This window comes from Cupressus sempervirens, chromosome 8 (assembly GCF_028749045.1).
Source record: "Cupressus sempervirens isolate cs-2001-9-10 chromosome 8, ASM2874904v1, whole genome shotgun sequence".
In the NCBI taxonomy this organism is placed as follows: Eukaryota; Viridiplantae; Streptophyta; class Pinopsida; order Cupressales; family Cupressaceae; genus Cupressus; species Cupressus sempervirens.
Genome location: NC_143125.1, coordinates 220,224,782 through 220,250,217, shown reverse-complemented (window position 1 = coordinate 220,250,217; position 25,436 = coordinate 220,224,782). Strand labels below are relative to the sequence as shown.

The 25,436-nt window shown below is 39.7% G+C and overlaps 1 protein-coding gene across 4 annotated transcripts in view; it reads right to left on the bottom strand.

Annotated features, from left to right (window-relative positions):
• The window catches only part of LOC149542284 (P-loop containing nucleoside triphosphate hydrolases superfamily protein), a 243,515-nt gene that overhangs the window by 13,095 nt on the left and 204,984 nt on the right, over positions 1-25,436 (bottom strand). For 3 of the 4 annotated variants that reach the window (XM_089797271.1, XM_089797272.1, XM_089797274.1), the window contains 3 exons: positions 14,543-14,684; positions 9,572-9,642; positions 9,064-9,160 (listed from right to left, as the gene is read on the bottom strand). In XM_089797271.1, coding sequence (XP_089653397.1) covers positions 9,064-9,160; positions 9,572-9,642; positions 14,543-14,684 — 310 coding nt within the window. The remainder of the gene's footprint in view (positions 1-9,063; positions 9,161-9,571; positions 9,643-14,542; positions 14,685-25,436) is intronic. The other variant, XM_089797273.1, reaches the window with a different exon arrangement.

Sequence of the window (25,436 nt, the reverse complement as noted above, 5' to 3'; positions counted from 1 at the left end):
CCCAAATACATAAGTGTTCACGACATTTATATTGTCTGAAATAGTGCCAATGAAATGACACAACCATGTCCGCACCAATAACTGTCTAACTACCCATTTTGCCTGACAACATCATCCCCCCCAAAAGAAGAAAAGTTGTCTCCTGGCGATTCAAATTAACTAACAAAATTAGGAGACAACATACAAACATAGAAACAAGATAGACTAGGGAGGAGGTTGTGTCCCTAAAGTGTCCTGTTGTCGGCGCAACTCATAAACTTGATTAATGCAGATGCATAAATCCTTCTGTGTCTGTGTGTTAACCTCCACTGCCTCCTTCAGGAGAAGTGCTGCATCCATGGCCTGGGCCTTAGCTGTCTGCAATTCTTGCTCAACCTTCTCCTTATCTCGCAAGAACATTGCGAACTTGGCTGCCCATGCTGTCTGTTGGCTAACCAATTCAGCAGTTAACTTCTCTCTAGCTTCTATCTCGACTGTAGTAGACCTCACCGCTGCAATCTTCTTTGCTTCCCTATCTGCCTCTACATGCTTATGAGAATAGTAGACGCCTTTATATGCCCCCACTATGTCCTATGTCAGCTTCTCCATAGCCGTATTGCACAGTCCCAACTCAGGCTCTGTAGCCCAATTAGCCAACATCTCTAGTGTTTCAACTGTTGGCCATCCCCTGGCCTCAAAGCAAGAGCAAAAACGCTCAAGACAAACCCCCGAAATATAGGCTCAGATCAAATGTAACTCCTTCCTACGAGTCAAATCCTGATATGCAACGATGCGTCCTCTCTCCATCGAAACCTCCATAGCTCTGATGTATGCCTTGCATCTATCCTCATCCAGCCATAATCCTCTTTTCTCACATCGTCGATAACCCACTCCCTATCGATATCCATCTCTACCTCTCCTACAGTAGCCATGTCCACATCCGGTGCCACCTCCTCTCCGGGTGCATCCTCGGACTATGGTACTTCCACCTCCTATGACTCTAATATGGCAGCTACTCCTGGGGATACCTCTCCATGCCTCGGAGACTGAATGGAGGGACCGACCTCTATAAGAATGAGTCAGAATTGTTATCTCAAAAATAAACTGGCTCTGTCCATCACTACCACCTTCTCGAGTTGTGTTGCTTGTGTTGTCTCAACGTTCTCGATTGGTTGTGCTATCTAGGCTGGCTGGGCCTCGAACAACAAAGCGTCAGAGCCGATCACACCTAGTTGAACCTGAGGTTCAGGCTCTAGCGCATGCATCTCTACTAACTCTACTGCTAGTGCTGTTGGTGTAGCTGGATTTGGTGAAACATTCTATGGAGTCATAACATCTGTCGTGGCCATTGGTGGATTCATGATAACTGGTGCATGCCTCTGGCCAAACGAAGGAATAAGCGAGGCAGTGGCTGTCAAGTGTGCCAAAGTTGGCAACTGGGGAGGAGTGAAAAATGTGGAGGCTCCGACTGCCATATCACTACCAACTTCCATCGAGGTACTCTCTCCCTCAGAGTCAGTCCCACTTCTCTTTGTGGTTTCCTACCTTCTATTGTCTGTGTCCCCATATGCATCCAACCCTTGCAATGCCCTCTTCTGACTCGCTGCGGTTCCACCCGTATCTAAATGCTTGCAGTAGAATACTGGAGGTTCTCTTGGCGCCAATTTCCCCCTTGGTGGAACTTCAAAGTCGTCCACTGGAACTTGATGAAGGGCTACTTCCAAAAACAAGCTGATAGCATGATGTTGCATGAAAAATGTTTGATGTTGTAATGTCATAAACTCTTCCATCCTGTCAACAAGGACCGTGGCCCAATCGTACATGGTACCATTCATGATGTTGTTCATGAATATAATCGGAGGCTGGGCAATATCTGAGGCCCTACTTGCCCCTATCAACTTACTTTTAATATCATCCATAATACATCTCCAATGGACCTCTCGAATGAAATCTCTTTGTAGTCCTCGGCTCTTGGCACCTTTCACCAGAGACTCCATTTCCTCTAGTGTGAGATCGCGGCCCACCAATTTTACCCAATACTCCTTGCATTCTTGTGACAACTTGTGATTCTTGACCTCCACTTTGCGACCTCCTTGGCCAAGAATGCCAAAAACCCTACTAAAATATCGTGGTTTGAAAGAGACTGTCATATGGTGCTTCTTCTACAAAAATGTACTTGTTCTGTTGTTCTTGTTGTACATTTCTATCATAGTTCTTAAGATTGATTCAAACAACCAAATGGAAAACACTTGAAGTTGTATTGCCCAATGTACTTGTGCCCGTATCAAAATTTGTTTGATTAAACCTATATCTACAATCTCTTGCCACCATCTCTAGCACTCACTGCCATTCAACCCTTCAAACTAAACTGTGAGGTGTGATAGGTCATCCTTCACCTTCAATTTCTTGCTACTGGAAGCTATCGGCACTTAAGTCTACTTTGTGATAATCCCTTACTTCACCTCCCTATCGTTCCTGGTAAATTTTTAACTTTGACCCATTGATGGCGTCAGGAATTTCGTGCTTGTCCAAACTCCATAGTTTTATGGATCCATTGTCGCCAACTTCTCTCACTTTATACGGTCCAAGCCATTTAACCTTGAATTTTCTTGTTTTTATCTTGTTGCGGTCATCATACCAAAGTACGAGTTGTCCTAGCTGAAACCTTGTTCTTTTCAAATGTTTTTCATGCCACGTCTTTCGATGGGTTTGTGCCACCTCTGTCGCACATTGTGTTGTTAATTTGTGTTCATCCAGTTTGTTCAATTGATATAGGCATTCACGTAAACTCTCCGAGTCTATTATCAATTGCAATTCACAGACTTGGGACCATAAATTCGACTGGTACGACGACTTCTTGGCCAAACATCAACTAGAATGGCATCTGTCCCATTGTGACTTTGAATGTGGTACGATAGGCCCACAGTGCCGAAAGCAACTTTTCCTCCCAGTCTGCTTGTTCGACGCCACATGATTTGTATATAATGGCCACCAAAATTTTATTTGTGGCTTCCGTCTAGCCATTGCCTTGTGGGTAGTAAGGACTTGACAACAAATGAAAAATCTTGAATTTTGTTGTCAATAATCTAATCACGTGATTGACAAAGTGACCCCCTCTATCACTTGTCAACTAAATAGGTATGCCATACCATGTGATGATTTGTTCATACAACAACTTAGCGGTACTGATTGTAGAATTGTCGGGTAGTGCCCATGCCCCTACCCACTTTGTTAAATACTTTGTAGCCACCAATAAGTATCGGCAACGTCGGGCCCTGCTCGCCAATGGAACCACGAAGTCTAGTCCACAACATTCAAACAACTCTTAGGCGTGGGACGGGTTTAATGGCATGAAGTCCCTCTTGAGTGGTTTGCCAACTCTTTGGCATGTATTGTAGCTCAACACCCATTCCCGTGCATCGTTGTAAAGTGTGGGCCACCATAACCCAGTAAGTAGAACCTTCCGTGCTATTGTGTCGGGTCCCATGTGGCCACTTGTCAAACCTTCATATGCTTCCCTTAGAACGCTTTGCACTTCTTCCATCACACATCGTTGTAGTACTTGATCAAGACCCATCTTGTAGAGAAGACCATTTCTTAGTTGAAAAGTCTGACTCCTTAAAACTAGCTTCTATCATTCGCTTGGCAGCATCTCTCTTGAAAATTGAGACGTCGATAGATACTCCCCAATAGACTTGTACCATCTTGGAAGAATGGCAATTCTGAATAAGTCTACATTTGGAAAATCATCATTGACCCCTTCCGGTGGCTCCCTAGACCTGATTCGGGAGAGCTGGTCCACAATGACATGACTCTTCCTGGGTCGCACAATGATGGTGAAAGTGAATTCTTGTAGTAGCAACAACCATTTGCTAATTCTACCTTGGATAATTGATTTGTTCACCAAGTACATCAATGCCTGGTGATCCACGTAAAAGGTAAATGGTGTACCCAATAGGTAATGTCTAAACTTTTGTACCGAGTACACCATCCTGAGAGCCTCCCTTTCAATGATGTTGTAATTCTTCTCAACTTTTGACAATAGCCGGCTTGCAAAATACACTGGGTGATCTAGGCCATGGTCCCCAGTTTACGCCAACGTTGCACCAATGGAAAAGTTTGAAGTGTCCACGTGGACGTGGAACTCCTTGTCCCAGTTTGGATATGCCAATATGGGCGCCCTCAATAATCTATTCTTCAATTCTGTGAAGGTGATCTCCTTCTTGGAAGTCCAGATGTATGGTTCTCCTTTCCGTGTCAACTTGTCCACGGGCAAAGCAATTCGGGCAAAGTTCTTTATAAACCATCTATAGTACCCAATGTGCCCGAGAAAAGACATACTTCCGTTGGGGCTTCCATTTCCACTATCACCCTTTATTGGGATCGGTCTTTAATCCTATTTTGCAAACAATGTGCCCAAGTAGTTTTCCTTGAGGAACCATGAATTGAAATTTTTTTGGACTCAATGCTAGCCTTGCCCGTTGACACCTCTCCATACATTCCTGGAGTGCCTTCAAGTGGTTGTCCTGTCCATTGAAAATGGACCAATCACCCAAAAATGCTCGGATGTTGCCTACCGACATTTTTTCAAATATGTGCAAAATGATCCCCTAAAACATGGCAAGTGTGTTACAAAATCCGAAGGACGTTCGGTTGTACACATACACTCCATCCTCCGCCACAAAAGTAGTTTTTAGTTTGTCTTCTTCAACAATGGAGACTTGTTTATAGCCAAAGAATCCATCCATGAAGGAATACATATCGTGTCCAGCCACTTCTTCTAGAATCGTGTCGGTAAATGGAATTGGGAAGGGATCATTTATTGTGACTACGTTGAGGCACCAAAAGTCCACACATCCAAATTTGGATCCCGTCCTTCTTCATGGATATCACAATTGGTGACACCCACTCACTTGTTTGAACTTTGACTATTATGTCGACTTTCAGCATTCGTTGTATTTCCTCATCTATGCAGACTGCATAGTTCTTGTTCATTCTGTATGGGTGCTTCCGCATGGGTATGGCTTCGGGTACCAACTGTATGCAGTGGACACACATCTCCAGCGGGACTCCTTTTAAATCCTTGTAAGTCCACATAAATACATCTTTGTACTACAAAAAGATTCTGAATGCCGCAGCCTTCAATACGGGGTTCTAGTCATCTCCCACGAGTATGTTCCTCAAAATCTCTGAATCTCCAAGATTAGTAGCCTCTACGGACGACTCTTCGTATCTTATCTCTTTTCCTTCAAAGCAATGGGTGGGACTCTCATTGATCTCCGCGTTTCCTTCTCTGTATTCCACGAACTCTGTTGGGAATACCTCTTTCTCATCTTTTGGCTCCTCGACGCCAAACATGTACGTATGGAAGAGTTCATAGTCTTCCATCTACCAATGGAAAAGTCCATTCAATGAACTAATCTCATCTCCTAAACACTCCTCCAATTCTAAAATGCCTGTCATTCGGATCCATTCTTCCCTCATCTATTTGATGCTCTCTATCTGACTCAAACTCCAACAACGATGCCATTTCTTCACTTACCATTTGAGTTCGGAGATCAATGGCAAACTTTTGTCCTCCACTTTCCATTGAAAAGATATTCTTCTTCCAATTGTGATTTACTTTCGCGGCCACTAGCCATCCCCTTCCAAGAATGGCATCATATTCATTTTTCTTCAAGGGAATCAATACAAAATCCAACACAAATGGTTGCGTCCCGATAGTTACTTGTTGAGCCACCAAGGTCCCTAGGGGCTTTATCCCCTGTTGGTCGGCACTAAGCAAGTTGAATGTGGGCAGCCACAGGGTAGGCTTGCCCAATTTCCTCCACGTCTCCTCGGGAAGAACATTCACCCCGGATCCACCATCTGCGATCGTGTCCGTTAGGATGGTTTCGAGGATTCCCATCTCAACCACCATTGGATGACGGTCGTTGCTTACTCTCAGCAACATGGGATCTGTCGTCAACCCTCCTGGTACCGTTGGTTGTTCCTTCGTCTCCAACAAGTTTGCGTGGGGATTCAATAATGTCATCCTTAGTTGCAGTACCGTCTGTAATAGGTCTTGAATTCTAACAGGCACCTCTATTTGCAGAATCTAATTGACCAAGATGTTCTCTCCCTTCGATCGCTGAGGAATAGTATCTTTCGCAGCCTTCATCGCCCTTTCTATGTCTTCCCGTGCCTCCTGCAGCCTTTGCTTCTCTGTGCGGGGGTCAGGATAGGTAGCCTGCTTAGCCTAGTTGCGGGTGACAACCAGAACTTTTTTGTAGTCAATTTTAATGAGGTTTACTTGTTTCGGGCAGTTAGCATCTTCGTAGTCCCCTGGACCACACCATCGACATAATTTCTGAGTGTCATTCTTCGGACACTCTCTGGCGAAGTGGCCCCATTAGTTACATGCCCGGCATTAGATTATGGAACTTGCCTTGGAATCATATTGTATCTGATTCTTGTTGCCATTTCCCCCCCCCCCCATCCTCCTTAGCGATTGTTCCAATAGCCACCAGATGTGGCATTATTGTTGCCCCAGGTCTCATTGTTAGTGCTAGAAGTGGATGGTTGTTCCTATGTAAACAATATCTATTGGCTTCTAGTCTTCATGTTGAACGGACATTCCTTTGTAGAATGACCTAGGGCCTGACAGATATCACACATCGCCTTTTTGGGGCACGCTCCATTTGAATGACCTTCGTCTTTACAATCCATACACCAAATTTCTCCTTCCTCCATGCGGCCACTAGTTCCCATCATGGATTTGAATTCCTTTCTCATCCGCTCTAAGTCTTTTTGGAGTGCTTGTACTTTCTTGCTGGGCTCCTCCTCACTGTCTGCACTACTTCCCTCATCAGAGGATTCATCGCTCTCGGAGGAGGATGAAGATTTACTTTTCTTCTTCTTCTTCTTCGTTGTTTTGCTCTCACTTTCTAGATTTAAGGCACAGTCGTATGCATCTATGTATGATGTGGGCGGAACTATCTTCATTTTCCTTCTCAATGCCCTGTGGAGGCCTTCTACAAACCAGCGTTTCTTTAGTTCGGCCGTGGGTTGAGTACCCATCCGGCTAAGAAGATCTTTGAGCCTTTAATTGTACAATTCCTTCTTCCCTTGTTTACAATTGTAGATTTCCGCTACAACCTCATTGTCATCCTAGAGCAGTCGAAATTCTGCTTGGATATCTTTCTTTAGATCATTCCATGTGGAGATCTTTGCCTTGTCCATGTCAAAGAACCAATCCATCGCCACTCCCCTTAGGCTGGCTGGAAACTGGTTCAACCATTCATCTACATCCATGACCGAGTTGGTGGTCCATATCGTTTCACATGTACAACAATGCCATACCGGATCTTCCTTCCCATCGCCTGTGAACTTCGGGAGTTTTTGCTTTTGAGACATTGTGCTTCTTGCCCTTTGATTACCACTAGATCGTGTCGTTGAACTCTTAGAAGTTGGTCCCGACGGGTTACTCTAACCATCGTGCAGTGTCGCTCCAACACTTCCTTGTGCCCCAATGTCTTCTGTTGGCCTTGCCTCCTTTACTACTTCTTCACAAGTTCCCTCTCGTAGTGTTGTACGGGATGAATGTAATATTTGCTCCTTTATCTCCTCAAGCACTACTAATCTATTTCATGTTTCCTCAAGCAACTCTTCATTACTCCGCCCCCATCGTTCCCACGAACTGTTGCACCCTTTGTTGGTTCCCGTGAACCCTACTACAACCACCACATTAGGTGATTCCTCCGGCTGCCCCTCAATCTGTTCCTCGACGAGTTGTCTTATTCTCCACTGTCGTTTAGCTTCGCCACATAGTTTGTAATTCGTCGATTTCTTCCCTCAAATTCCTATTCTTATTTAAAAGATTGGGCATTTGCAATATACCATTATAAAACAAAACAAAACACTCTTTTATCTATTTACTCTGTATACATCATGTGTTGACTTATGCGACAATTATAGATTTTTGAGTGCCCTTCACACCATGGCGCAAAAGATCATGGTTCAATCTTCTAACGCCGTGCATCCCTCTCCTCATAGAATTTCTTGAGGGTCTCCTAACGACATTCCTCGCGTTCTACTTCCTCCCTGTGTCTCTTTTGTGCCACGTAGACTTGTGTGATCAAACGGGGAAGTTGGTCCAGAAATTTGTTTATAGTTTGGCTTGCATGCATAGCATCCCACACATTGTCTAGCATAACCCCGTTCTCTACGGCTTCTCTCCATATGAAAGTTTCAAGGCCTATATGGTACAGAAGGTGAAAGTTCTGCACTGCCTCGTGCTCTCCTTCAAGAATTTTTGTTTTGTTGTCGTCAGTCGTCTTCCAATTGTCTTAACTGTTATTCTCATTTATCTTTGTCCTTCCATACTACTTTGAATTCGAACTAGCAACGGCGCCAAATGTTGAGCCCGTAGGTGAACAAGAAAGAAAAATATAATCAATGCAAAATAATATTCATTTATCAAATGCTTTCCGTACACAACAAGGATATTTCATACAATGACAATGATGCCCAAATACAAGTGTTCACAACATTTATACTGTCCGAAATGGTGCCAATGAAATGACACAACCGTGTCCGCACCGGTAATTGTCTAACTACCCATTTTGCTTGACAACAAGGATGTTTGAATAGCTAAACACAACTGAGAAAATTTAGCCATACCATTAAACCTACAGTGATTATAATGAGACAGTATTTGATCATACCTTATAACTCTAAGATTTTTCGATCAAATATCACCATTATATGCAACAGAACATTCACCAGAAAGAAAAGAAAACACAATATCATATTATACAGAATTTATCCCAATTTCTTTGCGACCATTATCCTTGTATTTTTAAAATAAAGGAAACTATTCAGCCTTGGCACAAAAACTGTCATTTGAGCTTCCCTCAATTGAAGCAATTTTAATCTTCTCACCATGACACCCAACTTCAACTGATCCTCATAAAGTAAGTCTATATAGATTATCAAATCTGTGCGTGCAAAATAATTCATACAAATCTTCCTTATAGTTCCTCATATAGTGGCATTTAAATCGCAATAGAGTTGAGGAAATAAGTAACTACATTATCATTTTACCTGTCAAGGAAAGCTTTAGTCCTGTGTCAATGTCAGGAATATTAGGAACCAAAATACCAGGTGTGTCAAGAACATAAATGCTAGGCCGATTTGCAATCTGTGGAAAAAAAATACATGTCAAGAACTTAATTTCCTTTCCTAGCTAGTTTTATCACAAAATCTGAGTCAATAAGTAATGACACAAACTGTTATATGAATCTTAAAATTCTATCATTAAAAGCATTTAGTTTGTACCTATCAAATATAAATTCCATAATATTCCTACAGTATTATTACAACCAGGAGAGATCTAGCTATATATAATTTAAAAATGTTTGATTGTCTTCATAGCACAAAGAAAATATGAACTTAAGAGTTGAAAATAGAAAGAACAAAAGAAGGTAACAGGAAGGACAGATCTAATGCATAGGCATAGTGGATGGCACAAATAACAGTTTTCTTGAAAAAAAAATGTTAGGAAAAAATCACCAAATGAAATTTTAATCAATGGTTTTAGTAAAAGTAAGACCTTAAATCCTGCAATGTCCTGGGTAACACCTGGCAAAGGCCCAACAGTCGCTCGTTTCAACTTCTCCTGTGCTAAAGGAAAGACAGAAATAAATATCAATGGAAGTGTGGGCAAATGCCTACATAAGCAAATAAAAGACAGTTAAATACATCACATTTTTTTTATAAAAGCAAAATCATATGCTGACATCAGAATATTTTAAGTGCTACAAGAATTTCTGATAAAAGATGAGACATTACTTAGGAGGGTGTGCCTTAAAAGGGCACATGAAACAGAATTGTATATAGTTAGAGCATTGAAATTAAAACTATAGACTAAAGTACCTTTCAGAGGTTGTCTATCAGAATAGAAAGTCAGAAAAATATAGTTAACAGGGGATAGACCAAAGCACATCCAAATAGCTTCAAGCATTCATATAAATTATATGATGACAGCCTAGGATGATGTAGGTCATTTTGTTATCTCCAGCTTCATATGCAGGTTTGCAAAGGGGGCTCCGGGTGAGGTGACCCTAATTGTGATCTCTTTGTCTGGTCCCAACAGTCATTAGGTTGCATTGTTTCTTTTTGCCACTATATAGATGTAATCAGTTGCCTCATATAGCTTTATTGCTGGAACTTTCACATATACAGAACATCCCCCATTCATGTCCCCTTCTGACAGTCATGGGGGCATCTCTTTTTTCCCCTATTTTGGGACACCCAAGCATCCCCTAGATAGCTAGGATACACTCCATTCTCTCTTAATGACTTATTCATAGGAACCAATTACCTGTACTGCTTTGAACTCTTTTTTATCCTCTTTTCTTTCATGATTTTGATTGCATATGATAACATAAATCTGATTTTGTTCAGTTATCTAAAAATAAATATCCCTCTGGCCCAGCATGCTCAACCGCTTTGGAGGAAAATGTAGAATTTTTTTTGATTACTCTGTATTTTGCAAGCTACAAAATTCAAGGGACATCCCCTTCTCTAAGTTAAAGGGTTATTGACAGATATCAATAAACTAGGAATTTAAAAACAAAAATACATACTTTTCTTTGGTAGTTTTGATAAGCTGTCTAGAAACAATTATTCCTCTTAGCAAGCATACTCAAGTGTCAACTTCTTTCGCGGCCAAAGAAGAATTTCTTAGGTTGCTCTACATTTTAAGCTACAGAATTGAAGAGTATGTTTTCATCTGACAAAACTGCAAGTTCTTTGGCTTCTTAAGACAGAAATTTCTTTACTTCCAAACTGACACATAAACATAACCAATTAAATGACTGGAAACATCTAGATGGATGGAGTATTTTGGGTGAAAAGTATCTGTGGGCATCTGCTCAACAGATCCTTTCATTGAGATCTTGTCTTCAGATTTTCATTGTGTCCGGTGGAGGATTTTTCAACTCATAGTTATTTTTTGATTTCTATGCATGCTGAGGTATGTTTCTTAATTTCTTTCCAAATCTTGTTTGGGTTTCAATTTAATGGCTTCAAATTGGTTGGATAAGTAATGTGTGATGAGTTTCATTCCAATGCAAATTGATTTGAAGGATTTTGATGTAGTTTTGATTATTTTCATGTTTATGAGAAAATGAGGAATTTGTGTTCATATGCAGCTAGGTTTTGATTGGATGGGTATGCTATAGTTTTCATTGTTTTTTTGTGCTGTGGGAGGTATGAGAACAAATGGCTTTTTCCAGATTTTCATTTGAAGTTTGGAAAATAGTGGCTTTTTCTTGAGTGGCTAAGAAGTAATTGTCCATTGAAGAATAGTTGTGTGCATGAAATGAAAGATTATATTTTAATAATGGTTCTTGAGATTTGTTGCTGCATATGTGATAATCTTGTTGTGGAGCTTGAGTATTTTGGGGCATTCAAGTAAATTCGTAATCTTAACTGTAAACCAATGGAGTCTATTAATTCCAAGGAATGTATAATGCGATATGGTCTTGGTTGTGTGGTTTTCTATTGAGTCGATGGGAGTGTATGTTTCATTTCATGTGAATTAACAATGCTTAGACAATTATCCTATGATGGCTCATCAGTAGTATATGGGATTCAAGTGAATCCACGTCTTGGTTGTAGACCAAAGGAGTGTAAGCTGTAGGTAATACTGGCATTGTGCAATGTAATATGGATGTAAATGCGGTGTTTAAGCATGTTGTAATGTGCCTTGGTGACTTCCATTGGATGGATTCCATTATCATGAGTGTCCCAATGGTTTACTGTGTTGCCATGTTGTTCATATGTTGAATGGTTTCCGTGTTGTATGCATGTCATGATCTTGGGCGAATATGTGCTCTTTGCCCCTCTTGCTTGGGATGTGATTTTGGTGTGTGTTGTGAATCCCCCATGCTCCAATGTCTATTAGTGCTTTGTGTGTGTTAAACACCTGCCTACAGGTATCTTGTGGTTAGGTGGCATGACCAACCACCATTGTGGATTGCCGCATACGACGAGCAGTCCCAAATTTATACTATAACTCCTTTATAATCTTATGACATTGCATTGATGTTGTAGTGAACCTGCTCAAATCTGATCTTAAAATGATGATAAAGAATTGCTCAATGACAACTACAGATGATCAGCAAATCAGTGTCTCTTATTTCAACACAATGATCCAATACAATACTCATCCATACGACAAGATTCTTGGCATTAAGAAATTCAAATATATGATATGCTGGTATGAAAATGCACTCCTACAGCTGTAACTAGAAGTTATGAAATGATGGACTATATGCAATGAAACCTGGTTGGCTTGAAGCTCCCTTGTGAATAGATGAAGAAGCAACCCTTTATTCAGATAAGTACAATAATACATCAGCTATTGTACTCGAATATTTTTTCTCAATGTAGCACAAATAGAAGACTGAAGTATCTTCCTCCCAGCTGCAATAATTCAAGTGATTTTTCACAACCTCAAAATTGCGTACCAATTGAGAGTTTTCGTTCTCAATGGCCAATTGTGACTACTGTAGAAACCCTAGGCTCCACAATGCACATCAACAAATATCAACAATATATCTGGATGATAAACAGTGAGCCCTCAATGCCTATTTATTCTTTTTCCTCAATAGGTCAGCCTTCTTCTTGAACTTTTCTTAAGTCACCTTCTAGAAGGAATATAATTTTATTAATTGTTTCTCCGCTTCTTCCAGCAACCTCTAGAACATTATTTTATTAAGTGACTTTATAAAATATTTTATAACTCAAGTCACTTTATTAAATTAATTAAATATAAAGTTACCTTTTAATATTTATTTATTTGATAACTTTATAAATAATTAACTCCTTCAAAACGGGGACATTACAGTTGTATCCATGCCCTCCTGATGTGATCTTGATGTATTCGTACTCGTAATGATCTTGCGTTATCTTGTGATGGATATATGATGTAATTAAGACATAACCTTAAAATAGTTCTGCACTTTGTAATGGCATTAAATATTGCATGTATGATAGGTTAGATGAAATACATGGTTAAGTAATTGGCTTTCTTTCATGCTTGGAAACCTTGTTTTGTGGGCTAATAATCTAGATTGGTGTTTGTGCCTGTCTACTAGTGTCTCTTCCTCACTAGAGTGAGGTGGCCCAATCACAAAAAAAATTCACACTGGATTGGCATCTATGCCTGCTCAATTGGCATCTAAGCTCTTGGCCATCTCCACTTGCTCAATTAGCATATTTGCCTACTGTTAAAGTGAATTAGCTTTGAAATAACATGAATCTTTGCTGGTTTTACCCAGTCTTGCTCCCTAGCTTTTCAGGGTCGAGAGCCTTATGTATAGGGTAGGATTTTAAGGATAACATTATGTATGAAAGTATTAAAAATATCTCATTGTGGGTTCAAAAGGATTTTGTAATTGGTAGGTCGTGGAACCGGAGCATTGGTAGTTTACCGTCTATGTTTATCTTATTAAAAGTTATAGTTGTCTCTGTATTATGTAATGAGGTTGAGTTATGTATGCTAAGAGTTATCGATCGAAAATAAAAATTATTGTCTTTGATAGCATGTGTTAATGTCTCATCCCGATGTTTCCTTGGTGGGGTATTACATCTATGCCAAACCTGATGCAATTAAATACTATTGATAACAAACAAATGCAAGAAAAGTGACAAACTAACAGGGGGTGGACAAGTCACAAAACTATTTGACAATCCGTCCAATTACTAGAACAGCAACAAAGAGGACGATACTTGTGAGAGGTAACCCCTAAATAAAATCATGGCCACAAGTGTAGGAAACTAGTTGGGGTTGAAGAAAAATCAAAAGTGCATGCCAAAGTTAAAGCAAAAACTAAAATTAGCACCAAAACCAAGGAAAGGTTTGATTGACACCAAAACATTGTACAACACTGACAAATATTGAGTAGGATGAGATGACTGTCTGACAGAGTTTCAAAGTAGAGTAAAGAGAGGTCTCAAGGATGTCTCAAAACTTTACAGATTGTTGTGGATCCCAGATTTGGAGATCACACAGATATTTGTTCGAACTCAGCACATACACTGTACCTAAATTTGAAGTTAAGTAGGCAGAGATGGCAACTAGCAGCACAAATATACCTAAAGCGGGATCTTTGTGGGAGCCAAATTCAAAGAAGACGTGTAGGTGGACATCACTGTTCTGCAGAGTTTCAAAGATACCCTTGAAAGGTTGTCCAACTCAATGTAACATCCATTTTCTTTCTCTTTTGGGAAAATAGGCTTAAATATGGTACCTTCAAGATCCTCTTTGTACATCCGAATTGATTCTCGAGCCTGAGGATTTGATCCCTTAGGCCCTAGAGTGATTTGTAGCATGTTGTAGTCTTGATTGTTCAAAGTGTTGAATTTCATAATCATGGTTTCAGTTCACAATTTGCAATTTCATGATGAAAAGTATTTTGCTAGTGAATTCCACTATAGATTTCCCTAATCCATCACATTGATAAAATCTCATATTGATAATTAAATTGAAATAATAGTATAATGAGGGCTATACCTGGAAAACGAATACGAGAAATCTGATACAACGAATTAATAAGGGCTGACTTTCCAACATTTGGAATCCCAATAACCATGACCAGAAGAGTAGGCTGCCTTGAGATTGCTTCTTTCAGTTGAGCTTCAACTTGAACTAACAGCTGCATGAAGACAAGAAAGACATTATATCCTACCCATGGTGCTAGAAAAGTTACTTGTGGGAAGTCATCTTTAAATTGCCCTAGTAAACCAGAGTAGGAATAACCAGCATTATCCAGAATTCACCTGAGACTCGAGAGGAAGTGAGTAGACACTCTTAAGGACACAACCATCAATTATAACAAGTTAAACCTTGGTTTGATTCCATTCACTTAACAACAATGGGCAACATAACAGTTGTGTTATTGCAAAAATTTGCAAAAAAGCTAATAGTTTTTGCACTTATGGAATCAGTGTGTGAAAAGATTATAAATAAAAAGGAACTGGTTTAATAGGATCTGCCATTTTGCCCAAACATTGCCTACATGCGGTGGTGTAGCCACCTACTATATCCACAAACAAAAGGCAGTTATCTTATATTCAAGGAATTCACAGTTATATCTGTCATTGAAGAAATGGGACCGAGTTCCAAAAGCATATGATGTCTTGGAATTATAACCCTAAAAAACAACAGATTGTATTAAAAACTTTATCCAATATCTGTGAAAACAAAAAACTTACGAACCATCAGGAATTTTTGTGTTATGTGTTTGGACATGCCAACCATAAAGATATTAGATATGTAATAAACAAACACAAATGATAAATCAATCAGGCTTTTCATTCAAAGTAATAAATCCCTTCCTAGTGACCTTATTATTAAAACTATAATAACTAATTCCTGGTAAATATGACGGTGGATGTTAAATGGATTTCAGTTAAATTCTGTTAAATGAATTTTAATGAGAAGTTAGTTAGGAAATTCAGAATGTTATGATGGCATGTATATCTAATTCATCATTGTTGCTAGATGTAGGATGACCATCCCATGAGCAGGGAAAGAGTATCATTAGTGTAAGAGCCCATGAGGAAACAAGTCGGGAATGCTATCCGAGCTAGAACCCCATTCATTGTCAGTTGTTTAGATTTGGGGTAGAGACAATCCAATCTCTAGTTGGTCTAGTTAGTCTCTAGGCATAAAATACCTTGTCAATTTTAATTAACATAAATAATTAAATATTTAGTTTACTGTTGTATCGTTTTCATATCATCTGAAGTATTGCTTATTTCATGTTTTGTCTTTGATATATAATTTTATAAGTTTGAATGAGATTCTTTTATGTTGAATATTATTACTTGAGCTCACCCGTTTGATCAAGGGCATGTTTTCATCCTTTCTTATGATTGAGAGTTACCTTGCCGATGATATGGGGAAGGGTGGCAAGAGTAACTCCTTGTCATCTATCTTGTGGAAGGGAGCCTGGCTCTTGAAAACATACGATTCTTGTTTGGTTTTGGTCTCTCTTCTCTGGACGGAGGATGTTCTACTTCTGGATTATTTTGTTCTGTGCTTATGATGGGTTTTGGGTTCATTCTGTGATCAATGTACTGAGAATGGTTCTGTCCTGTGATTCTCTCTACCTTCTAATCTTTCTGCATTAACTTAGCTTGGTTCTGTAGCATACATACATTTGGAGCCTGTTCTTAAAACTCTGTGAAGGCTGATGCCTTTCATCCCTCATCGAATTAAATTGCAAGCACATCTTTTCTGTTCTTGTTTAGTCTCTGAATATATTTACTTTGCAATAGAAAGCATAGGCACTGAGGCATTGATAGCTACTCTCATAAGATTAAATTGGAATGATTTTAATGCTGTAAATATAATGCCTGATTTATTCACAGTGAATATGCCTGATTGGCAACTGTTGTACGCCAAGCCAGAGTGGCAGTACCATGTGAGAAAAGGCGCTGTACATGGGTTCACTTTGGAAGTGTGCCTTCGGGGGTATGCATCAGCTTATCCATACAGCTGGAGGAACGTAGGGACATCACATCTAATTTTTTGCCTAGGCGAATCCAATGTAAAGGGGATGGGTATTTAACAAGAATGTCTGAAGCTTATATGTACCAAGGGCAGGTAGAACCCTTGTAAAACTTGTGAACTTGGGAGGGATGATGCCATTAGGATAGGATTATATGAACCCTCGAGCCAAGAGGTCCATGGAATGAGATTGGTGGTGTCATTGACTGCACAAGGAATGTGCTTTTATTTTATTTTAAACCTTGGCCAAGGTAGAGCTATGCTACAAATAGTACCTGTCAGTCACTAGAACCAGTAATCTAACCTCTAGCTAGGAAGGTAGCCTTTTAGGCAAGGACGTCCTAGGTTGACTGACTGCAACAACTATGGGATCTATACCAAGTCTCAGATGGCAAGAAAATGGATACCAAGCTCATGTACCCTAGGAAGGGCTACAATACTTCCTTTGGAAGTCGTGCAAGTGAAAATTAGTCACGATTAAAAGATCCATGGTTGGGTGGCAAAAAACCCTGATTATACTCTTCCACCCTAGATGTTCTAATTCTCCAGAAGAAATAAAGTGACTTGGTCAGCATGATCAGGTTCAGTTCAGTTCAAATTCCTTGTTTAAGCATTATTTATTTCTTGTAAAATAAATTGAAAAAGTTAGATTAGTTCAGTTTCATGTGATAGTAGTTAACAGTTGCAACTTGGCTGCTTCTTGTCATGTACTTCAGAAAATTTAAAGTAAGTTGCAAACTCAGTTTTCATGTTTGGTAATTAAAGATTATTTTTATTTTATTATGTTAATAGATATTTTGTATGTTACACATGGTAGCAGAGCTACTGAGTTCCACACTAGACCTGGAAGCTCATTTCCTTCATGCTTAAAAATCTAAAAACCCTTGTCTGTGATTCGCAAGATGTGGATCAACACACCCCTTGTAAGAAAGTATGAGGTCCCACTATAATGCAACCATGGATGGTTTGGGCCATTTATGACCTCTCTAGAATGCACCATTGGTAGATAATGAGACTTTAGCCAATTAGATTCATCGTTTCCATAAGGAAAAACGTAAATGGTTGTCTTCCGATAACGAAGACCCTAAGAAACCAGCAAAAGACACTAAGAAAGTCAAACCCGAGGAACCCCCAATTGAGAGTGAGAGCTAATAAGCCCTCCAATTATAGAATGCCTGCCCCTGGATATCGTCTTAACCCTTTTGAGTTTGAAGATTAGGACTTGTGAAACAAACACCATTGAATCAATTTTCTATCCATGAAGAATAAAATTGATGTAATCAATCTACATAGAAATCAATGAAAAAATTTGTTACCTCCGCATCTATGTCTACCATTCTCTCTTATTTTTATTATTATTGTTGTTGATTTTCAGATCTGCTGCAACTGTACTAAGCACTGCCATGTTTTGGTATGTGTTTTCCAACCAGCGGTGTTTAGCTCTTTATCTCCAGGAGAACTCCTAGCTCTGAGAACACACTTTACACCTCATATTTCCTCAGAGATAGGCCTTCGATCAGCTCATTATCACCTTTTTTCCACCCACACCCCCTTCCATGGGCATGAAGCAGCCATCTACTACACCCGACTCCGAGCAAACCAAATCTGTCAGGCCTTGTCACGAATTCCTCAAATAGCAGCACCCTATCTCTGTCATTTCTTAGAGAAGGATGTAGACCCTTGCTCATCCTGGGCCTTACCCTTCGGTGCTAGATTTCTTTGTATTGAGAAAGGATAGTTAGTCCTTCTCTCGTCTGTTGTTGTTTCCCTTTATTTTCTTTCTTGTTTGTTCTTTCTAAACAATTTGTTATGAATATAAATGAAATTGGTCACTTTAGATTTTTATGTGGCATTAAAAAGAAAAATGATATGTTGGAAAACATAGATTATAGTGTGTGTGTGCATGTATATATATATATAAGATGAAATATATGCTTATATGTTCAAAGTATCTATATTATTGGAATGATCTTATAGAATTATGAATAACCATTTATTATCCTTGAGTATTATTATAATCTCTCATTTTTATTTTCAATGGATACTATAAGAGCTATGTGCCTTGATTTTTTCCTCCAAGAATGTTCTTACTGGAAACGGAGGATTGATATTAGATTTAGAGGGAGTCTGACACTTCCTCAAAGGTAAAGGAGTTGAAAAGATTGGTGCTCAGAGGTAGTCTAATACATCCATCTAAAGGAGCGGATAGAGGATATGTCTCAGCTGCTCTTTGAAGATCTTGATCATATCTAAATTAGAGGGAGTTTGACTTCATATAAAATTTTGGTATAATGCATGCGACTGCATGATTTAATGGGCCTACCCCCTGTGTACATCATGAGGAAGTGACAACTTATAAATGATTATCACTTGTATTTGTAGAATTTATTGAAAGGTGATGATCTACAATAACTTAATTTTCTATTGTGATGGATATCTTAAGATGTCTAATGCAGATCATGATAGATTATACTTTGCATGATGGATGTTTATATGGTACGCATTATGAGTGTGCACATACCTTATAAACATTTTGAGTACTTGGTGAATATCATGTATTGATATTCTGGAAGACCAATAATTATGATATCAAATGTGATATCAAAATGGTGAATATCATATGTTGATATTCTACAAACCATTATATTTGAGTACTTGGTGAATATCATGTGTCGATATTCTAAAAGATCAATACTCATGATATCTGATGTGATAACAAACCTTTTTGAGTACTTGTTGATGCGAGTTTTGTGTCACTACATAACATATTAGTAATTGGATGCTTGATACAGAATATCAAATACACAATTCCTCTCTTGAAAAGTTATCTCTCATGGGACATGAGTATAACTCCAATGTTCCTTACACCGTTGGATACTCGCTCAGTTTTATCAATGTGATTTGCTGGTAATCACGTAGGCGGCCTTACGTTTTCTTGTTTGAGAAAAATTTGGATCTTGGTGAGAAAATGGAGATGGTGGTTCGGTGTGAATGCTAGATGATGTTGATGGCGCGATGATGGCAATGTAGGGTGAATGGCGATGGAAGGTGAGAATGCCGATGTTTTGGTTTACTTCTCTAACTAACCTCTTCTAAGCATGAAATTTGGCTACTCAACTACTCCTACTCCTAAGAATGGAAGGTTAGCAGATGGACGGGGATCGAATCTAATGAAGGCTAACCAGCGGCCCTACCTCCATAGATGCAACGCTTCAAAGGTAAGTAAACTAGATCACCACACAAAGCCTCCCAACCAGCCGCTAGGATGCTAGTGGCCTAGTGTTGACCCCTATCAAACATCTACCAAAGCTACCATGCAACTATCCATTTTATTTTACTCTTACTCTAACAACTTGAAATGAAATTGCTTCAACTTGAAAAGAAAATTTAACTATGTGGAAGTAGAAAACATGCAATAACACCCAATGTTCTTAGTCAACATGCAATGAAAAAGAGAGCACTTTGGTATTATTTTCGCAACAATTTCTCCAACCCCTTTTTCTTACAAATGAGAGCCAATGGCCTTATATAGAGGTCCAAAATACAATGGACGGTAGAGATCAAAACAAGATCGACGATCCAGATTGGATCCAAAAACCCTAATTAGGGTTGCCACCCCATCGGCCAATGAGAAGATGCCACCTCATCAATGGACCAATGAAAAAAGTGCAAAAGTGGCAACCAATGAGAAGGCACCAAAATGGTGGCCAATCAGAAACAAACACTTGTCCTATTCTAGAAGAAAGGGAAAGTTGCCACTTGGGCTTACATAAGATGATCTTCTAATATAATTCTTCCTTTTTCTTTTGTTCTTTTAGCTAAGGCAATGAACTTAGCTAGCCTTTCGTTAACTTCTTCCATACGAGGACAAGGTGTGTGCTTCACTCGGAGTTCTGCTGACTTTGCCACGCTGCTTGCTGCTTGTAGTATCCTTTCGTGATCCTTCTCATATTCCTTTGCAAACCCAATAAAAGCATTGAGTGAGGAAAGGGTGTTCAGATGTTTCCTTTTGACGGCAGCCTTTCCTAACTCATCCAATCTCGATCCAAATCCTGTCTCACTGACATCCTCCTCTCTAATACCCTCAAAATCAAGCGCCACCCCAATGTCGCTCATCATGGTCGAAATGGAAGTGTCGACGCTTGGGCCGTGTTGCGCAATCTCATCATGAATTTCTTCAAGTGTTCTGAATCTGGTAGTCAATGCGACATACCAAGATTCAACTATGCTCAATCCTCTCTCATCAACCAACCGGGCTCTTTCCAAATATGCCTCCGGTAGCCTAATGAACGCCTGCAGCCTAGGAATAACCAAATCCTTGATGGGAAGAAAATTCTTCCATTCCTCTTCAAATAATCTGAATTTGTTTCTAACAGTCACCAATGACTGGAATGTTGAGATGAAGGAGGGCAAGAAATTTCGCCCATCTTGGATTGTATCATAGATCCAACCCCTTACTTCATGTAACTGAGCTGATACCTCTTCTGAATTGCTCCCGCTGTCTTGAGGAAGGGCTGCCTGATGCAGCTGTTGGATTGGCTGGCAATCTCTCCAATATTTGTTTTCGGCCTCCAACTTTACTATCCTTTCGTTTGCCTTCCTCAATCTTTCTCTGATTGATGCTATGCCTTCCTGAACCTCCTCACATTCCATATCATCTGTATTTCTTCCCAAATTATGTTCTACTATTTCGTACTCCTGGGCTGCAATCTCATCCGCTGCCTTATTGACTGTTGGTATAGCAATCTGAACCCTTCGGTGACCATCACTGTCGCTTCTGATTACCCTTGCCACCGTATTTGCCATCTGTTTTTGGTTCTCGCTATCATCCTTTTCTATTAGTCCTTGGATATCATCAACTGCGTGAGCCATTACCACCTCGCCTCTCGGCATAAGCATTTGCCTTAACCATAATGGTGCAGTGCATCTCCCCAAATCCGGATTCGGTTCGACCAACAAAGCATCACCAACGGCCTTAGACGCCTGACTTATCTCTTCAATATCAATCGGCCCATCTTCTTCTCTACTAGTTTCTGCCATATTTCCTTGCTGGTTCTCCGAGAGAGGGGAGTACTCCGTACTTTCACTGTAGCCACTTGATTCCGAATCAGAGCTCACCTCCACTGCGGCCCCTTTATCACTCGAATTGACCTCTTGGCTTCTAGCCTTAGTTATACTCTCCCTTGACGGCGCTGCCCGCTGTCTCTTGGCTGGAGGTTCCGAACGTTCTTGGCTTTTCTCTACCTCCTAAGCCCTCTTCTTGCTATTTCTAACTGCCTCCGATTGCCGGCCACTTCCTTCACCCTTCTGTCCGATTGATTCTACTAGACCCTCCTTCGGTTTCATCATCTCATAAGTAAGGAGAACCTTTTGTCTTTGTAGCTTTCTCAACTTGGCATTATACCACGACTCGGTATGCAAATCTATTGTCCTTGTGACTGCCTCCAAGGAAGGATCCTGATGATCGTCCCAATCCACTGGATTCAACTCTGTTCCAACTACTGTCTCATAGTCTTCTCTCAACACACTACGATCATCCTCCAATTGATCGGGAATATCAAGGCCTCTCCATCTGATATCTCTCATCGTGTTCACCGACAATCTCGAGAAAGCTAGCTTTCTCACGTGAAAATCATCCTTTGCATTGGCCCAAAAGTCCTCTATAGTGGGAACATGCTTAAATTCGCTTCCATGAGATGCCTTGATAAGACCAACAGGGTCGAATCCTTGCCTTGCTCTGTACCATCCTAGATGATACCACTCCAATTCCTTTTCCGCAGCCTCAAAGGTGGCCCGATTTGGGCAACTATCATTGCCAATTATAATTGAGAAGGAAACGCCTGTTTTCCCCTCATTCCTCATTACTCTATCATAGTGCTCAAGCTGCCTAGCCAATTCCATCAAAACTACCTTGTCGGGCGGGTATCTTGGAAGCCTCTTGGGACAAACTGTACTTCCTGCCACTCTAATGTATGTGAATTGCGGGAATTGGATGAACCAACTCCCAAACTTCTTAATCCTTGCTTCTGCTTCCGATGAAAGTCTCTTAGCAGGCGCCCCTTGTAATACCCTTACTGTCTTCATGGCGAATGCATCGCAAAACATCTTGTAATCCTTGTTATTGTGCAAATGAAACTGTGGATAGCATTCATGCACCAAATATTGCCCCGGCCCATTACCAATCTCTCCTAAGGCCCTAAGTCCCGGACTCTCATACAATCTAGCAATTAAGTAAAACAGATAGGATCCCATGTAGAATTGCCTTTGGTTTTGAACTGTTCTAAGTTGCAACTCCAAATTTTCACTTATGATCCTAGCCCAATCAAATTTTCCTTTTCCCTTTTCAATTTCATCAATGAAGAAGTACATCCAGTTTTCGAATTGCATAGCTTGAGCTAGGCCCATGATCCGGCTGAGAAGAACAATGAGATCGCCATATTCCGGCTTGAAATCTGCCACTGTAAGCCTTGTTGATTTGTTAACTCCTTTCCTTCCTTCGTGTATCCAATTCCGCTTTAGATGTGAGAAGTAGGCCTCTTGGTTACCTTGAAATGATTTGGCCGCCTGATCCACCATTACAACTGTCATGCCCTTGCTCTGGGGAATATTAAATGTCTCTTCAATTGCTTGTTCGCCAATGTTGGCCAACACTCTCTTCCCTTCACCAAAAATGATGGATTTACTGTCTAGATCAAATCTGGATGCACACTCCATAACCAATTCCGGACAAGGCAAAGTAGGAGGAAAAGCTGCTGCATGTACAATTCCGCTCTTGTATATCCTCTTTGCCAAGGGGGATTGTCCTTCCTTTAGTCTGTCCCTCATCCGTATCATGTCCACTGTAGTGATATTAGTATCGGTTATTTTCTTCATTTTCGAGAAGAAGGAAGTTTTGGGCGTCATATCCTCTTTGTCTTTCTTAGCGTTTGCCCGCTTGGGATTCTTACTTGCACTATCATCCTCCATGCTCGTCGCCCTATTACGGGATGGTAGAGTGGTGGACCAAAAGGCAAGAAGAACCAAGTAGTGCAATTCTTAGAAAAGAGCGAAAGAATGGATGTCAGCTTAAGCACTCCTTGCAACTCTAGATGATGACTTTCACCTTAACTAATAATCTTACAGCAACTTTTCGGAACCCGGGATATGACATCAAAGAATTACAAATCCCTTTGCAAATTAGAAAACAAAGCCTCTAAGCTTATCCAACACTTACCTTCTATGCAAAAATCAAACTTTCATATGTATCTCTTCTCCCAACAAAATTGCCCAAATCTGATATTAAAATTGCAGTCCCTCTAGAAAATCAGAATTTTGTCTTCCACAAATTTCGGCCCCCACAAAATTCGGCTAAGCATGAAAAAAAATCTGCCCTTCCACAAAATTTGGCTAAGCAAAGAAGGAGCAAAATCTGTAAAATCTGCCACCTAGGGCACAAATCGCAGCCCACAAAGTGGAGCAAAAATCCCCAAAAACGCAAAAAATCTGGCCCTTAGACAAATCGCCCAACAATGGCAATGGAGAAATTGCCCAAAAATCGCCAAAAAACTGCCTTCCACCAATTTCGCCCAAGTCTGGAAATCTGCCCTTGCTTCAAATTCGCCCAAGCATGAGGAGCAAATGAATTGATGAAAATGAAATGGGAGGGGACTCCCTTTATAGCAGCTTTCACCTTCCTCCCAGGCTGGCCAACTTGGTCCTATAGAGGAAAAAAAACCAAAATTAAAGCTAAGTTAGTGGCCCACTTTAAATACTTTGCCAAAATTTTAATTTTCTAAAATTAAAACTGCACTTTTAATTTACTAATTAACCACAAATTGCAAAACGAAATTGAATGGTGCCTTGGGGATGCTAAAAATTTCTATTTAATGAGGGTTTGCTAATTAATACATCCTTGAAATTGAATTTTGGCTAACCAAAAGCCATTTCTTAATATTAATTTACCAATTTCATTAAATACCAAAAGCTTTCAAGGCAAATTTAATCTATTAAAGCCAATTTTTGCAATTTTCCTCTAAATCGATTTTGTTAAATAATTAAAATTTTATGACAAAAAATAAAATTGCCTCTAGAGTAAAAATCGATTTTGCAATTTAACTTCATCTTACAAAATTAAATTCTATTTCACCAAAAAAAAAAAAAAAAAAAAAAAAAAAGATTTTCCAAGAACCTAAGTCTAACGAAAAATTTCCTTATTTGAAAATCATTCAAATTTACAATTAAATCCAAATTTTCAAAAGAAATCGTCTAAGTACAAAATTCACAATCTTATCCTGCCAAGTTGAAATCAATTTTGAACTTATTCGGCCTAAGGATAGAACTGATAGCTCTGGAAAATCAAGTTGAAACCGGGTGAAAAATACATCTAACCTTCTCCACTGGCCCTAAAGGCGATTAAAAAGGGGGTCCCCAAGATTTTGGGGCGATGTGTGAAAACCTCACAACAGTACTTAGTGAATATCATGTGTCAATATTCTAGAATACCAATACTCATGATATCTGATGTGATATCAAACCTTTTTGAGTACTTGGGGAATATTATGTGTTGATATTCTAGAATACCAATACTCATGATATCTGATGTGATATCAAACCTTACTGAGCAATTGGTGAATATCATATGTTGATATTCTAGAAGACCAATACTCATGATATCAAATGCAATACCAAAATGTTACTTAGAGTATTTGGTGAATATCATGTGTTGATATTCTAGAAGACCAATACTCGTGATATCAAATGTGATTTAAAAGTGTTACTTAAAGTATTTAGTGAATATCATAAGTTGATATTTTGGAGGCCAATAGTCATAGTGGAAACCTTCTAATCAAAAGTTTCCTTAATTTGTCATTCCTAATATTACCAACGGTGTAATATTTATCTTGTGTTTATCCTC